The sequence below is a fragment of the Bombus bifarius genome, unplaced genomic scaffold, assembly GCF_011952205.1.
Source record: "Bombus bifarius isolate JDL3187 unplaced genomic scaffold, Bbif_JDL3187 scf7180000007966, whole genome shotgun sequence".
Lineage (NCBI taxonomy): Eukaryota > Metazoa > Arthropoda > Insecta > Hymenoptera > Apidae > Bombus > Bombus bifarius.
Window position 1 is genome coordinate 4848010 of NW_022884352.1, and position 18938 is coordinate 4866947.

An 18938-nucleotide genomic window follows, 5' to 3' on the forward strand; every position below is an offset into this window, starting at 1 on the left:
TAGAAATAATATTTCCTTCGGTACAAAATTAACTTCTTTCACAAATTCTTTTCTTCGACTCTTAAAGGAAAAGAAAAACGTGATACGTACGTCAGTCTTCTGACTTTAATATCATTTTATGAATAAAAAAGTATTTTGATATGACATAAATAATAAAATGACATTTCACTATATCTAGAAAAAAATTGTAAAAGGTATAAAAAAAATAATTGATTGGTGAAAGCTAAAAAATGCGACATATCGTGTTCTTCTTTTGTAGTCTTCAGACATAATAATACATTTAAACACGTTTTTAAATTTGTGACATATTATCAAGTGGAAACGCTATACATTTAAGGATTAATATCTCAAATTTTTTAACAGGAAACTCACCATATACACGCCATCCAATGGGCACTAAGAGCGAAGGTGCCCATCAAAAGGAGTAAAACCGCAGCTCCATATTCGCTATACCTGTCGATTTTCCTGGCTACTCTGACGAGTCGCAGAAGACGAGCAGTCTTCAATAGTCCTATCAAGGTGGTCGTCTGTAAAGAACACGTCACACTTTGTCGATCTCACGCTCGGCCGTACGACACTCTTGGTTCTGTGCTCGAGTTTTCCGTGGAAGCTAAAGTGAACTGACTTTGGCCATCAGTCGAACATTAGCCACGAAGAATACCAATTTTATGATAATTTCATTACGGACGTTTCAATAGGATTGCGTTTGGAATTTCACCCAATTCTTTCAAACGTGATTACGTTTAATGCTGGATATTAAATTTTGATTTTTATTCTATAGCACTTTTGAAGAACGAATTCGTATTGCTACAAGCAATGGGATCATGTGAACAAATTAATTTTGTGCATAGACTGAGAAGAACGCTGAAAAATACAGCACGTAAATAGAAATGTTTCACTCTTTCTTATTTCGCCTATATAGCTACTAATTATCACGATAAGTATTTTATTTTGGCCTTTTTGTATATTTTTGTATATTATGTTTTGCAGCCTTAAATTTATAACAATTGTTTTAACTCAAATATTTTCTATAATTTTGCCCACTATGTATATTTTATACATTCTTGTATACATAAATTTTCTATGTATCATAAATATAAAAACATTCGCAGTCTGCTTGCATATTTCATATTTTAGATACACTATCTTGGTTGAATGCAGTGACCCGATAAAAAATGTAACGCTAGATAGAAACGTAATAAATAATTGATCTGGCCTGGATATACAGACGTTCTAGACTAACAATAAGCATTCCACGTAATCAGGTTTTTATCGAACGGTCTTCCCTTGGTTGCAACAACGCCAAAGTCAGTTTGACAGTCTGAGTTATGGGTTTAACCGTAGTTCTTACGAGGAATCTCTAGTACGCCGACTGTTGTCCTCGAGTTCGATCGATCGAGACGTCGGTCACTTTTAGGTCAGTCAGAAGCTTTGCAATACTTAGTATCCTCTTTTCATTTCTCAGGAATATTTAATCTTCATAAGAAAAAAAGAGTGAAATAAAGAAAAAAAAGTTTTCTTCGTTTCAATGTAATCTTTCATTTAGACAAAGAGAAATTGGAACCTGCATTTTTATATGTGTCAAAGAGGCGAGGAAAAAGGAAACTGCAGAAATTTCAATTGACTTTCGAGCAGATAGTCTCGTCCATTGCATTCCCAAGGCAATTTCAACAGAAATGGTTACCCTCAACTTTGTAAACTTTTACTATTGAAGTAGCTATGTTCAATTGAATTTACCACTTTATGTGTAAATTTCTTATGATAGAGACAAAAAGCAACAAAAATGGTAGGCATAGTACTTACTAATTGTAATATCCACTCGAAACACATAGTGATTAATACAAGGAGCGAAGGAATACATTTTATAAGGATGTTATCGATGTTATAGCGAAGAGTATAACTGAAGAAATAATTACAGTTTCGTATAAATCATTAACATGCCATTAACCGTTTCGCTACCACAGACGAGATATTCCGTATGTTTTTTTTATTAAGGCGGAAGTTGTAATTACGGAAAAACAGACTCGTGGGATATTTCGTGCATCGTATGAACAACATTGTATGGCGAGATATCTCGTCCATGGTTGCGAAGCGGACCGAAAGTTAGGAGATATGTACAAAATGAACATAGGAGAAGTATCTTGCATGATTACAGCTAATCTATCAAAGTTTTCAGAGTTGACAAACTTCTTCATTTATTCCATTTGGATTATTCTTTGTATTTTGAGTAAGTATACCTTGGAGATTCGATACTTTGAAAGTTCAGTGATTTATAGATCTGTTGATCTGGGAATTTGGTACATTGGAAACTCAGTAATTAATGGATTTGCTAATTTGGGAATTCGATTATTTATGGGCGGCACTGTGATTAATTAACGATTCATAGATTTATCATAACACCCTTTGCAATTTGGGGAGTAATTTAACAATTTGCGGATTCGATACGGTGGGAATTTGGTAATTTATAGATTTGTTCATTTGAAAATTTGATAATTTAAATACACCATAATATTAATAATTAACAATTTGCGAAGTTAATGTAGCACTTTCCGATGCATTGAAATTAGATTATTTAATTTGGAAATACGATGATCTAGGACTTTATTATTAAAAGATTGTGAATATCAGTGAATATATTTCAGTAAAATTATTCAAATTGTCTGTAACAATACAAAATTTCCCACTTATCGGTATTTCCTGTATTATTTATTATTAATGACCATAAAAGATGATTTATACGAAACCTGTGATTATTGTTTTACTTTTTCTCTCCTCTCTTATACGCGTCAGTCAATACAAATGTATGTACCAAACATTTCGATTGATCGAGATCGACATCGCGAATCAGTGATCATTTTCCACGATCAAGATTCAACATCGCCAACAGTCAGTCGTAAGGATCGTTATAAGTAGTATTATGCATTCACAACCATATATCGTTACAAACATTCTGCTCAACACAGACTCAGTAAATACTCATGCTTTCTCTTCGATGGAATTTCTTACCTGTCGTTGGTTCGAGATTCGATTAGCCGCATCGAAGAAAAAAGATCGTTCGATCGAACGATAATTCGTTAACGATTCTATCATGCAAAAGTCGACTACACTCCAACCAAAACTGAACCATTCGTCTAAATAACTTTGCTAACGAGTAATCTCGAACTTGGTACTTGGTTGCACGGGTTGCTCGGCGATAGTTACGCTATTTCAATCAATGTAGTAATAAACAAATTAATTTGCATTCTGAAGCAATTATACAGAGTATCTTGAATTTGTTTAGTCCAACTTTTTATTATATGCATTATCGGTGCCAAACTGTATGAGAATAATCTACAGGTGAAGACAAAATGACGTTTTTTTTTTTGCTGCAAATATTGTGTTACAAAGTTAGAAGCAAATATCGATCGTAGCCTGAAACATGTACACGTATAGCAATGTATTCTGTATTATAGAATAATAGGAAGGTTGATTATATTTATTTTCTATATATTGCATAGTCGTGATTGATTTAAAATTAACAATTAAAGCTTAAATTGTCATATCAGACTTCATGCAGCAGCCAGCATATAAACGTAAATATTTTGACAATAAGTACAAGTGTTTTCAATAATTTGCAAGTATTTTACAAATACAAATATTACGATATAAATATCTTAAACAGTAGAATCAGTATACTTCGATTACATAAAACGTCATAGTACAATCGATAGACTCGTATTACACAAACTATGCTTTACAAATATTTGTCTCTCCAAAAATTCAGGTAAATAGACTTTCACTATATACCACCTATCTCTTTAAAATTTTCACCTGTAAATTATATTCAAACAATTTAGCCAAAAAGACAATGTATAAAAATCATTCTGTACATCCTTCGAATCATTTCCTCATTTTTTCCTTTCTTTTATAAGCGATCGAAAAATCGTCATGCTCGTGCCACAATCATACTAGAGTTTCGGTCGAACGGAAACAGAATGATGGATGGCAACGCGATATTTTTAAAACGTTATTATCTCTGGTTTTGCTTGGATGGCCACGGTGCTTTGAAGACTCGGTCGCGATTTATGGCCTGGGACGAGCTAAGCGATATATCGGCCAGAGATGAGAAAGTTGGCCGTCTTTTATCCGGCCTCGGGATTACCAAGAATATCCGAGGACGTTTGATAGCAACGATTGATAATACGAGAAATGTTATTACGATGTACACGCGAACCGGTGCATCAAAGGAAGCATCGTGGAAGCTTCGAATACACAACGTGTTCCATCTTATTGCCCAACGCGATCTTATCTCACTTCTGAAACGACTTCAACGTCGTGGATGCTTGCTGACTTCCAGATAAACTATTGTCGAATAATTAGTACCTTGAATTGTTGGAATAACGTTGGGTAATCAAATATCTGAATGATCGATAGTATGTTTGCAGTCGTTAAAGGATAGACGGCTAATGGCTTGGATAGTGTATGGAGGTTTATGATTATAGTAAGATATGATTGTTTGAGTCATCTAAACAATTGATAATTTCTGAATAGAATGTGGCATTTCTAAAAACTTTGATATTTAAAAGTTTAGTTATTCAATAATTTCTAGATTCGGCATTTTAAAATTTCATAGATCTGTTAACTTGAGAATTCAGTACTTTAACACTTCAGCAATCCTTTGTTAATTTGAGGATTCGATAATCTATCATAATTCGGATAATTTGAGTATTATACAATTTATAATTTTAATTTGGTAGTTATTAGAAGTGCAACAGATTTATTAATATGGGAATTCGTTAAAGTCAATATACGATATCACGATTAATAGTCAATTCATAGATTTAATTCCCTTTAGATTCCAATATTACAAGCTTCCACGAAACTTTACGATATGATTCACATGTGGGTCGCTCAGAAACCATATTGATCAAATGCATAAGAGAATGACCATTATTATATACACTATTTTCTTAAATTTTCTTTGAAATTTCTAATTATTTATGCTATCTTCTTGTAATAAATAAATTTATAAAAATAAGATTTCTTTATCGAGAAGTTGGATGTTAATTAAACCTGGATGATGTGAAGAAATTGATATTATATTAAAAAATGTAATTAACAATTTAACAAAAATTTGACTATTGAAAGACTGATACTTCGATCAATGTATGGTATTGGATGAAATAAATTTAAATACAAGAACCTTCGAATATACGGTGATCAACCAAGAGCCAGCAGCCAAAGAGAAAGGAAAGATTTCTACATCTTGCCGTGTAAATATCTCCTAGCAACCCGCTGATCGTTATACAAGGCATATTATACGTAAGTAGAAAGAAGACGAAGCGTTCAAGCGATAGAAAACACACATGATCATTTATCGTGTACAAAAAATATCCAGATGTACAATTATAATAAAACATGATACAACAAGGAATATGAGTTCTCGTCTTTTTTGTATTAAAAGCGTAAAATACAAAACAGATTTGTTAAGAACATCGAATGAGGAAATTACTTTAAATGGTAATAATACGTATACACACAAAAATTATCATATTAGGCCGGGCTTGTACGACTTTCTTTATGTAGCTTGCAACAGAAGCGCAATTAATAAAAATGGTAGAGAAAAGCTCGACAACGTAAAAATAGAAGATCAACAGAGAGAATTGATTAATGGATAATCCAGAGAGAAAAAACGCCAAAAGCTTACATACGATCGTTACAAAATCCCGCTGAAAAATCTTTCGGTTTCGGGGTGTGTTCGTTGTGTTACTGTGTGATCCTCTGCGTCTTTCGCGTGTTTCTATGCGTTTGTGTATGTATTATATATCATTTTATTCATGTATATGTGCGTGTATTCCGTATACGTGTGATTTTTTTTCCTTAGAAACTGTCTATCTTTAATTTATTACTTTGTATTTCTTTTTAGACTATGCTACATGGTCTAGGGGTAAATCACGATTCTCAGTTACGATTTGATCAGAAGACGAGCATGTATTTGGTTATATTTTGGTATCCTAGAAGAACTGAACAATTATTCAGCACATCACAAAAGTGTTCGAACACTTGCAGAAACCTTATGAATGTATTCTAATTAATATTACATATAATGAGACAGGACTATCATAATCATACTGGTAAAATTTGAAACAAACCTGGAAATGTATATAGAAGTTAGAAAATATTTGCAAGTGTATATTCTGTAGAGACCATAAAAGTACTTAGACAGTCAATTATTCGTTAGATAAATAATCTTCAATATTTAGTGGTACCATATTAACATACGCTTAACATAGCTATTTTTTATTAATATATATTTGCAATAAACATTTTATAACTTCTCTATACGTTTCCAGATTGATTTCAAGTTTTACCAATATAATCATGATACCCGTACCTCGTTATAGTGGTAACAGAATTTCAAAATCCTTTGTATAGATATAAAAATTTACTATCGTATGGTAGAGCGTCATATACTTTCGTGAACCATTGTATGTACGTCATTATACGGTTATACGTAAAAGTACTGACAAGAGTACTCTAAACCATGTGTATCGTGTGGCCGTTTATTGATATCAGTGAATTTTGGAACAATCGATTTGACTGCGAGAGATCGATTTTCTTTGGGATTATTCTTTACGAGCTATCATTTCTATTTCGACACTGTTTCTTTCACATCGTTACATTAAGGGATGGTCGAAACACTTATAAGTAAGCACGGATAATTCTGCAACCCCGAAGCACAAATTTGATTAAAAGGTGCAGTCACAGAATAATAGTTAAAACAATTCATTATAGTACTTAATATAATATTTGATAATTTACACAATACATGACAATGATACATCAAATAGTTCGGAGAAAAAGATTGAACAGATAATATTGAATATGACGTCCATAATTAAACGCTTGACGTTTCACATTTGCAATATTTTCGATATGATGAGATATTTGATATTTTAACTAAATATTTGTTTACCCTATAGTTTTACTAAAGTTTTTCTCGATATTGTGAATTATTGCAAACATTTTATCCGCGAACTCAGAGTATTTTAATTACTATGAAATTAACAATTGAGGTTTTCCGCAACTGCACCTTGTATCCTTAAAAAAAAAAAAAAAAAAAAAAATAAAGAAAGAGACAGAGGGAGAGAGAGAAAGAGAGAGAACAGAAAAACAGAGAAGCTGAAATGCAACAGATATAAACGAGATAAAACGTACAAACGTTCCCTGCAGGTTATTAGAAACGTTCGAAAATAACGAGGCTCTTTTAGCAAGCTCTCTTGATTCCTTTTGTTAGCCAGCCATTTCTCTATCTCATTTCATCTTTGATCAGGCTTGAATAGCTCCGATATACAGTATCATCTAATTCGTGCCACAATATGTATACAGCACAATTGAGGCAGATCACAATCGATGAATGGATGTTCGAATTATTTCGATTAGATCGACCATCGATATTTTTGGTAAAAAAAAAGAGGAAAAACAGGGGAAAAATTCGTTGGTCCACTAACTACAGAAAACACTCTCTAACTATTTGCATTATTCTCAACAAGTATTGATACCCAGATAAAGTCTCTACGATACTATGTGAAAAAAGGGGAAAGTGAGAAAAGGAATAATAACGACGAAAGATCGAGAGAAAAATCGGATGAAGTGAAAAAAATGAAAAATCGATCGTTTTACGTTGTAACGTAGGATCAATATTTGTTAGGAATAATTCATCTAAAACTATCAACTACCTAATCAGGATATATTATGTGTATATATATATAATATGTGAGTGTATATATATATACAATACAATAATTTTATGAAACATTGATTATGAAAATATCTTTCATCTTTTTTTGCGCTTCATTCATACTTCGTACTATTGGTAAAAAAATATATATTTTACAGAAATGTTTGTATACTCGTAAGGATATGCTAAGCTCAAAAAGAAAAAAGGTAACAAAAACAAGTATCTCTGAAAGCTACGGTTTTATACTTTGATGCAAATCGATTCTCCTACCAAGAGATCGTACGTGAATACATAATTATCACTGATCATTATCGTTATCCTTATTATTATTGTTATTATTATTATTTACAGTATCGCTTTTTCATTGCAAAATACTTTACTGTGAACATGCAGACGCTCCCTCAAGGTTCATCGTCGAGAAATTTTTCACGCCGCAGAGGACGGGAGCAAGTCGATCGACATTTCTCGTTTTCTTTCTACGATTATATCGAGGCAAACGAATGCTTCCAAAAATCTGGAAACAAGATTTCATCACCGATTACTCTCTCTCTCTCTCTCTCTCTGTCTAACATGACTAACTTAAACTATGGAAAAATTGAATTTAACTCTTTTTCCTTCCTTTTATTTTCTTTTTTTTTTTTTTAACTTTCTTTAATGTCGATCGACTTCGCTCTAACTTCCTTGATAAATCGTGGGGTTGCAGTTGGTCGAATTTTCTTCTTGTATGGTTCTTGTGTGTAAATTGATTGTGATTCATGTACATGTATATGTGTGTGTGTTCGTGTGTGTATGTACGTGTACAAGGTGGACACACACGTGTACGTGTTAAGATCGTGGAGGTCGATGGCGGAACATCGAGAACAAAATGGGTTTGATTGTATAGAAAAAAATTCTGTGCAAGAAAAAATATCAGACGTGTTTCTTATTTGCGTTTGGTGAATCTTTAATCATTAGTGTGTAAAAAAAAACGTGTGTAAATCGAAACCTGCGTTTGTATTAAAGAAAACAACAAAAGAGAAAAGGGAAAAGAAACGTCAGCCTGTGAGTAATTTTTCTGTGTGTATGTGTGTCAACTAACCTCGTCCTTGTCCAAGCCGAGCTACGGAAACGTTAAACTGAGGTTAAAATTCGTTCGTTTATGATTTCGTGATTTAATTTGTTGTATTTTATTCTTTTTTTCTGTTAAAAAAACAGAGTAGGAAAGCAACAGAAAAAAGGGACTACATTTTTTCATTTGATCTTTCCTTCTATTTTTTCGGAAAAGAATTACTGAGACAATGGGAATTAATTTAATCGATACATTCGTAAAAAAATTCACATTTTCTCTCTTCGAAGATCTTGGAAAAAGAAAAATTGTTCGACGTATTTTATTCGATTTTTGCCGAGACATAAAACTTTCTCCTAGATTTATTTCAACTTACGCAAAGTGCTCGTGAAATAAACTCTCCTGCACGCGCAATTAAAATTACACTGCCCTACATTTGCTCCTCCACCAAGAAACACAGGGAAGAAAGGGGTCATATAGATTACTCGCAGGTGCATCATTATTTTCTACATTTCTCTCTTTTTTTTAACGTGCTCGATTTTTCGTTTTGAATCGTTTCCTCTTTTTCTTTCTAAAGAGCACCATGGGAAACAAAATGAAAAAAGAAAGATTATCTTGCGTATAGGCATATGCTAATATCCTGTCACGGAGGAGAGGCAAAGAAAAGACACGAGAAATCATGAGGAAACCAGAACAGAACGGTTCGAACGTAAAACGATAAAAAATTGAATTGAGAAAAACTGAAACGGTGGAAAATAAAAGAAAATAATAAGACACGGGACAAAGAATACAGAAGAGAAATCTTGACAAGGAACTGACAATAAAAATCTAACATTTCGACAATCAGAGCAGAAATCTTCACAGCGAGAGAACTAAACTTACTTACACATGTATAGATCAAGTGTGTATGCATACGTGTGTGTACAGGTACAAACTCAATTAAATGCTATTATTACAAATTTATCTTTTTCTTTCTTATATTTTTCTTATATTACAAAAAAAGGAAAAAAGTATTTCCATGTTAAAACGCGAATGCCAATTTGTATCTTTCTTTCAAAGTTCAAATGAATTCGAATTTGATTGAGACATATATTTTTCTGTTCGAGCAAACTTTCTTTCTTTTTTTTTCTTTTTTATTTTCTCGATTCTTTCTCGATATTGTTTGATCTATATAACGTACGTGTACCATATGTGAAACTTGTGTGGAGTCGTTCCAGACAACGAGAATCCTTAAAGTTAAAGTTCCTTCTCGTTTGCCGGTACGTACATTGTGTGCACATTTAATATACGTCGAATCGACTAACTTTCGACAAAGAAAAAAGAGAAATCATTCAACACCGAGAAACGTCGAAAAAAGGGAAAACGAACTAAGCACCAATCCGGTAAGACACACCTATGGGCACTTAACTTGGGCTCGGCATGTCATCCTAATCATATTTACGAGCTAACATCGACATTCTAGAAACTTCAGCCGAAAACCTGATCTTAACGTCAAATCACTTTTGTTTAAAATTTAACATTCTTGTTTGGAAAAATTAATTTCAATCGACGTTTCACATCTTGAGAACGCTCCAACGTCAAACAATATCCGAATGAATCATTTTCTGAGTTTTTCTGTGAATCTTATTACCATTCTTTCTTTTTAATTCTGCTACCACATAATTATCGTCAAACGTTTCATCAAAATTTGTCTTAGGTAACTGGGAAATTCTCTGAAACAGAAGTGCAATTACTTCGATATAATTGGAATTTTTTCAATCACGAGGTTAATGAAATTTCTTAGGGGGGATGGTCGATTGATAGGAAGTGATTTGACGATGATCAGATTCAGCCTGGAAAGAAGATTCTCAGAAAACGTGGAGCGTGCGACGAAACTTACCTCGTCAGTGTGAGAGCCAACGAGAAAAAGGTCGAAGGGTATAGCGGCCACTAGGTCGATGATGAACCAACCCTTCAGGTAATGGACGGCTATCTTTGCAGGATGGGACACCACTTCATCGTTGCTATTCACGAAAGTCGTGCGAAAATTTATGATGATGTCCACTATGAAAGTGACGTCGACTGAAACATCAAACATTTTGTCAAGAATAATAATTCGATTTAAGAAACAATAGTAAATATTCTATCGCTTGATCTCGAGTCGGTAAAAAAATTCTTCGAAAGTAAATGGACAAGAAACAAAGCAAAAGTTGAAAGATATAAAACTTCGTATTATTTTACTCAAATTTTCGATGATAATTTTTCACAAAATCTAGTTCAAGGATCAACGTTTTTTCCCATATTTTTATTGATATAGTAAAATATGCTAGAACGAATGTGTGTTACAACGAGGAATTTTTATTCATAAAATTTAAATGCTATAATAATCGCGGTTTATTAATTTACACTCATTAAATGAAATTTAGTATATAAATCAACTAGAAAAGATTTGATATTATTTTTATTATGCTAACGTTATTCGCTGCTAATCCGTGGATATGAAGCGAGTTATTATTCCTAAACGCATATATACACAGCAAATGCTGTAACAAAGTTCTACAATCGACCACATTCGTTGTAATAAATTCTACCATACTGTTCAAAAGTTACTACTCTCGCAGTGTTTCTATCTTTGAGATTATTAGGAAAACATCTACGTATTCCGTAAACTCTGACCTTTTCTGAGTATAACACAAAAGCTATGAACTTTCTGGGCGCGCAGTGAAATAGGACTCTATTGGTCAGGCAACGTGAATTCCGGCTTGTGTTAGGCCATGGCTACAATGGATACGTATTCGAACGAACTGGCATTCTGACGAGTGAAACATCTAAAGACTGCAATGCATACACTCATAAAAAATCTATATATATATTTGATTAACTTTGGCATATGGAGTTCGTCAGAATGTCAATTCGTATCGAGTACGCATTCATTGTAACCGTAGCCTTACTTGTCCAATATCGATCATTGATTCTGTGTCTCACCTATGAAGTCTATGATGACGATGGGATCGTCACTGTACTTTTTGTTCTTCCTGCTGTTGTAATCCGGATCCGACAGGACGAAGGCGGCGACGTACGGTGTAAATATAGCGGTATACAACACGAGCAGCAATATCACCCAGTCCCAGACCGCTTTAAAGGGTGAATAGTGTAATATGGTCCACTTGCCGATCCTAGGTGACTGTAATTTGTACTCTGGGAGGATATCGTTTCCAAGGGACAGCACCTGGAGCACATATTAACATATTGGGGAAGAATATATTCATCATTCGTTCCTCTTTTTCTTCACTTTCTTCTTAATGAAAAGAAACGGTCAATTTTCGTAGATCTGAGTTTTTCACCTCCTAATTTTCACTTGGAAAGTTATTCCTATGTTTCTTGTTGTTTTCTTAATTAAATAACTCACATGAATATTAAACAATAGAGGAGATTTAATTTCTAGAAATTATTGAATTAAGAAAACAAGAATAATTCAAGATGTAGGAGAAGAAATAGAAAATAATTCTTCTCTGGAATAAGAAAAACGAAAACTCGATACATTTTTATTTCTGTTCGATCCTCTTTCCTCGATCGTTCGATTATTTTTATTATTATAAGTCAAAAGGAAGTGCGGAGATTATTATTATTAGTTTTTAACATCGGTTCTTCTTAATTTACGATGTTTCGGCAGACTTTGCGCGAATTTGTTTTTGAAATGAAAATATCTTCGCCGAAAAACAGATTGGAAAAAGAAGAACATGTGTCGATCGTTGGTTTATCAAACAATTGATAAAAATTCGATGGAGAAGGACATGGCAATGTTATTGCTATGTTTATAGGAGTTGAGAAAAACAAAATGTCCCGTATTTGTTTCAATACCGCGTTATTTTCCATGCTGAATGGCCGAGCGAACAATATCAGAAACACCTTTGTCTTGTTCTATATTTTCAACTTTCCTTCCTTTCTGTCGAATAGCAATACGGTCAGAAACGCGAAAAATAAACCACCCACGCTCGCTCTTTTCTATCACTTTGCGCCGTATCATTTTCCTTTTATTCGACAGAGTGGAAAGGAAGATTTGTTTCTACCCCGCAGTCCGACTCATTTAAGCGTCGCCGCGTTTTAACCTCGTTTCTCGACACGAAATCCATTAACAGAGAGCGTTCACGTACGAAAAATTTCGAATGCTTTGCTCGTTAGTAACGCGTTTCTCGAAAGAATGGTCAGAAAAAACGTAGGATTTCTATCGTATTAATTGATCTTTTCGTATGGACCACGATTCGAAGTGGTGACGATTAATCCCGTCGTTTATCGTGAGAGTTGAGCTCAAATCCCGACGAAATCTGATTCAGCCGGCAGAGTAATCGCTTTAATAAAACCGAACGATTGAAAAAGTGGAAAATTTACGGCGAAGGCGAAACGAAGTTCTGATAAGGGATCATCTGCTACTGTTCGTCGGGGAAAGTTTCTGATCGACGAAAAAGAAAAAGAAAAGAGATGAATGAGAAGAACCGTGATATGGAACACGCGGAGGACAGCTAACCTGCCTGGCACAGTAGCGTTTCGAGTTGCTAATTGGACTCTCTGCCATTTAAGCCGGCCTTTGTGGAGGTTCTACAACGAAACCACGGCCACCGATCGACCATAAGTAAACACTTGGCACACACTATGCTTCCCACTGACACACACCTGGCACACGTGCCCTTTCACCAGCGACCGGCGGAACTTATTACGCGAACCACAGGTAAATAAATTCACTCGTCGATGATCCACATTTCCTCCTATTGCTTCTGTGTGCGTGTCCTTATATAAGAAACAAATATCCAGCCTCTTATTCCGCGCTATGGAACAAGAAAAAGATATATATATGGGAAATCCTTTCTGGATTGGTTCGTGTGCTTCCTGTTCTTCCGTATAGGTATCACGCCCTCGAGATCCTCGTCACCATCACGTTTTATCGAGCGCTTCCACGAGTTGAGCCGAGTCGGAAAAGCGGCGGTAAAACGACTGTCGATCCCAGTGAAAGCTCGACGACTCGAGGAACCGGGGATATCGATCCACTGGACGGAACGTTGCCCCAAATACCGGAATATCAGTTGTTTACAACGCGGAGAGGAAGAACCGGAAGAGTCCTAGTCGAGTGCTAGCCTCACACTGATGCAATGCGGACCGCGAAGGGTGGCGGCGTTCGATTGGCGAAGGGGAGGACGACGAAGAGAGCAAGAGAGAGTAAGAGAGAGAGAGAGAGAGTGAGAAGTAAATGTGAGCGTGTACACAAGTATGAGTGTACGTTGTATGTGCATGTACGTACAGAGAGAGTACCCTTGTACGTGTATGTAGAGGAGGAGTATTGGTTAGGGCAACCCCGTCGTCACACCCTACGCCGGCCACGTTTCGAAGTATCCAACCTTAGCAGGGTTAGCCTTATTACCTTAATAGCGGCTGTCTTCACGACCTCAGCTAGGCCAATAACAAGTCTTCCGCAGGCATACCGTGCACCTTTCTAATCGGAACTAATCACCAGGCTGCTGATGATCAACCGTTGCCTCGCTTTCCTCTCCGGCTCGTTTCCCGCTCGTCTAATGGCGCTGATGGCGCTCCGCTCCGTTCCATTTATTTTTCCATGCTGCCGGGCGCAACCGTTTATTCCGCCACGTTTGTTTGTACTTCCTTGTCGACTATTCGCCACACGCCACCGTAGCCCCTCTGTTTACCTGGCCGATCAGGGATCTGTTGCTCGAACACCACGTGAATCTCTGCTCTGCTGCTTCTCGAGATGACGTTTTCAGTAGATGATATTGTTAATAAACGTCCGCGTATTTTATTCTTCCTTTCCATTTCCACGATTCTTGAAACTTTAAGAAACTCTCAAGAATTTGCACGATACGCAGTTCATTTCCAACACCAGTGGATAGATTTGGAACGTCGACGTTTCTAATTGGAAACAGTTGTCGGAGATTCGCGATACAGACTGCCGTAACGATTAACGAGCACAGAATTTAACGAGTATTCGATATTTTCTGTATTAATCGCTGCAGTAATTCCTTTCGAAGACCACCGATAAAAAAAAGCCGATGCTTTAATTAGAAAAAGACGTAGAAGATTCACGTACCGTTTGATTAATACCAAGAATCGGTTAAAACTCGAACCAAAGATCGTAAAACTAACGAGTTTTAATGAAATTTTATAATCGAAAACGTTTCAATTAGGAAACATTCTGGAGGATCCACGCCTTGTCGGATTAATACGTAAGACTGATATACCGGCTAAAGATCGAGCCCGAGATTACAAATTTAACAAGTTCCAAAGGGATTGCATAACTTTAAAATATAATTTTATAACCTGATCTAATAATTTCTCTAAAATACAAATATTGATCTCTTTCAAGATAATCGACCTTTTAATTCGAACAAATTCTAAAAGATCCACGTATCGTCCGATTAATACGTCAAACTGTTGTATCGATTAACGGTGGTGTCCAGAATTATAAATAAACGATCGTTCCCAGCAGAAGCCCGACGTAAAACGTTTCAAACCGATAACCGACCGCGGTCCGTCTGAAAGTTGTCTGGATTTAGTTGGAGACCTAAATATCTCTATGTCGCGGACAGGACATTTCATTGATTTCTTATTACGAGTCGCGAGGTCTGTCTAGAGTCGGTCAAGCATGGCGCGAAGGGATGAAAAACGAGGATAGGAGGTACAGAGAGAAGCGGATCGTCGTTCGTCACGGACGACCAGGGAAAATGTAAATCCGGATGGATTATCTTTTATTCATGTTACCTGCTCTAGCCAGGTGAACCGGCCTATGTGTTTCTTTAGAACCTGTGTGTAATTCTACACGCGCGATGCCTGGGTGCGAGGTCGTGACCCGACAGCCTCGTTTCAATGACCCTTCGTCATTAGGTCGTTCAAGAATGTTCGTTATTTCTAACGAGGCACAAATTAATGCGTGGACAAGCTTCTGGCTAGGAAATAACGAGGAAACGCCCATGGACTTCGTCCAAGGAACGAATTTTCGTGCAATCAGCTTCTCTTAGAGGATGTATGGAGTTACATCTCGAAATTGCACCTGTTTTTCGGGACGTGCATCTCGAAGATAGTATCGAGAGCTATAAATATTGGATGGTGTTGCTTGAGATACGATGTGGGCTACCGTAAATTGAAGCGATGAGTCCCTTATAGTCGTGGTCAAAAGAAAGTTCCAAATTGAAATTTGCATATGACTACTTGTAACTTTGTATTAGATACTTTTCATCGTGTTAGTAACGATGTTTATTCAGTATCCTTATAGAATAGAATTTCGTTTTCTAAAATTATAATAAAATTACGATAAAATATCCCTCTAAACCTTGTTACGTCCGTCACTGAATTTTTATGCTTGTGAATTTTTGAAATGTTATATAAAAATTCCAGGTTAAAATTGTATTTAGGTTTTTTAGAGCTTTGACAGGAAAAAGATTGTCTCATTTATAAGCAGGACTGAAGGTATTAATTATAATACTATTCCAATAAATTGAAAAGCTAGGTAGCGAAATTGTAATGGAGGCACAAATCTTTATTTCAATATCCAATGAAAAATATATCGACTTTGATATTGGAAGTATTCTCTACCCTAACTGAAATCTTAACCAAAGTTTTATACCCTTATATTTATCAATCTATTATCTATTATTTTGCCGAATCAATTTCTCCGTTTATTACACCTGTAAATTGGCTTAGCATCGTTTCGTTGATTCGTCCAAACATTCGAAATGTGTCTATTTCAATTCGTGACTGATTTTATGACTCAGATACATCGTGGCTCGGACTATCGGAAGAATGTCCAACGCCTATCGGGGATTTTCTCAGCGAAGAATTAGGCGATACAAAAGAATAGGAACCATTAGAATCAGACCTTGTTCCACGACCGTTTCTCAGATTGGTCGCGCGTCCACTCGTTATATTAAAAGCGACCATCTCGTTGATTTCTCGACGGAGAAAAAGCGTCTGAGAAAGGACGAATCCCGCGAGTGTTCGTTAAGATTTCTTCGAGCTGGTACAATCAATTAGGTCAGAAACTAACGTGCCAAAGTTTCGATGATCAAGGCTCGTGACCAATTTAGAAGATTATTATACTTCGCTGGAATCGAACTTGGCTTCGAATCGATGGATCCTTAGTTCATTACTATATTTAGGCATGGTTTGCTGCCCTACTTCGATACACGAAGGGCCGAATATCTAGGTAACACGAAAGTGAACAACTAATTCAGGGAACCAAATATATTTTCCCTTTTATTGCCTCGAAATTCTGCAAAAATAATCGAAGGTTTTCTTCATCGCTAGTAATAAATTTTCGTCTTGAAAACTTATTTGCACGAAGGGTTGAATATTTATGTAGCACGAAAATTACAGATTAAATCAATCTTTATAACTATATCTTTGGAATTCGGTAAAAATAATGGGAGATTTTCTTGGTACTAAGTATCCCAAAAATTTCAAGAACGTCACTTTGCTTTCAGAGAGGCCACATATTTCCGAATGCAATCAGTGAAATTCCACGCGAAGCAGACAGCTCGACATACAGCTTCGTAATTAGAGCATATGGTGCACCAGATGCTGCCTCATACACGGAGAAGACCAACAAGTTCTCTTACCAAGAATCTGTATACAGCAGATGAATCCCAGTATTCAAATCGACTCAGATTACGTCACGTCTCTCTCATATATAAATTTAATTAGTAATTAGAGCGCAATTGGCATCTCGACGAATATACACTGCCGATCATAAGTATTAGGACGCATACTGACATTTAGTATAAATTGACTGCCACCCACTGTTTTTATTTTCTAGTTATTTTATTACAAATCAGTTATTTTATTCACGACGTATGTAAAATATTAAAGTGGTAAACACTCAAATGTTAAAATAGTAAGCGCCAAATATTAAAATACTAAAATAGTAGACATATATAAAACAATAAATAGTGAACTCACATACGTAAAATAGTTCAATATTAAATATAGTAAAATTTGTTAGAATTGTCTAATAAATATGATAATATATATTCGAATATTTATAGCCTGCATTATGCATATCGAGAAAATCCGGATCAATTAGAGTTACGGGAGATAACTTGAAATTATTGAACGTGAGCAGCGGAGATGAAGAAGAGCACGTTACGTGGCGTTGGTTAGGTCACGCTGTGACCTGGAATCACCGAAAGCTAACTGCCGAGTATAATAGTTGCATAGTAGCGTTTAACGAACAGACCAAAGGAAAAAGTTCAAACAGTTTCGCGTAGCAGCTCGCCCAATGGTAATTAAATTCCACTGCCATGTCTAACAGGATTCTCAGCTACCGACAGAACTTTCTTGGAATTTACAGTTGTAAGGTCTATGCTACTGAGAGTTCATCTTACTTCGCTTCCAGGAAGGTTAACTGAAAATATTAGATTGATCAGGAAGTTCTGTCGCTTGTGTTCTTTGAAAGGAAAGAGAGCAATTGTTTTAAGTGAAATTTATATTAATTGATCTTAGTCGTGACTGTCTTTTAAATGTTTGATAATTCATTTATTTCGTCGTATTTTTATTCTTGAAATATTCCTTCAGTGACTCTACAACCTAATGTAAGCTATACATCTTCTCTCTGTCAAAAGTTATCAATAAATTGAAAAAGAATTGTGTAAGGGTTGAGACCAATCTATTTCTCAATTCACTCAAAGGATCTGTTGGAAATTCTGTTATCTAAAATACATTTTATTATAAAGCAATTTATTTACCAAATTTCCAATGGCAGACTATTTTTGCAGCAATATTGCACTTTTATGTCAAACACTTTCAATTTGATGAAACTTCCAAGTAATGTGAATATAAAAAAAAAATTTGACGAAAATTTTTCAATGAACTTTACAGAAAATGGATTTTAAAGTTTTTTTTATCATAAATATTGTGTTTTATAACGTCATTCTTGTTTATGAAATAATTCGCTATATTATTCGTCGTTGGTATTTCGGATCTTATTTAGTCCTCGCTCGATGTTGGGAGAACGGAATGTCGCGAGAGCTGCTAATATGTGATCAGCCGACAAATTCCTGTACAACTTCATTCCTAGAAGTAATGCGGAAATGACCTGTTTTCCGCTAATAAATACGGAGGCTATCCCCTTTGAGCACACTCTCCAAAATTGTAAAGCGTTCGCTACACCAGGAATTCAACCTGAACATTCTTCGC

The 18938-nt window shown here is 35.4% G+C and overlaps 1 protein-coding gene across 8 annotated transcripts in view; it reads right to left on the bottom strand.

Annotated features, from left to right (window-relative positions):
• The window catches only part of LOC117207934 (potassium voltage-gated channel subfamily H member 6), a 142486-nt gene that overhangs the window by 12797 nt on the left and 110751 nt on the right, over window positions 1-18938 (bottom strand). For 6 of the 8 annotated variants that reach the window (XM_033448721.1, XM_033448697.1, XM_033448713.1 and 3 more), the window contains 4 exons: window positions 11730-11973; window positions 10645-10826; window positions 8799-8819; window positions 373-527 (listed from right to left, as the gene is read on the bottom strand). In XM_033448721.1, coding sequence (XP_033304612.1) covers window positions 373-527; window positions 8799-8819; window positions 10645-10826; window positions 11730-11973 — 602 coding nt within the window. The remainder of the gene's footprint in view (window positions 1-372; window positions 528-8798; window positions 8820-10644; window positions 10827-11729; window positions 11974-18938) is intronic. The other 2 variants (XM_033448672.1, XM_033448705.1) reach the window with 1 other exon arrangement.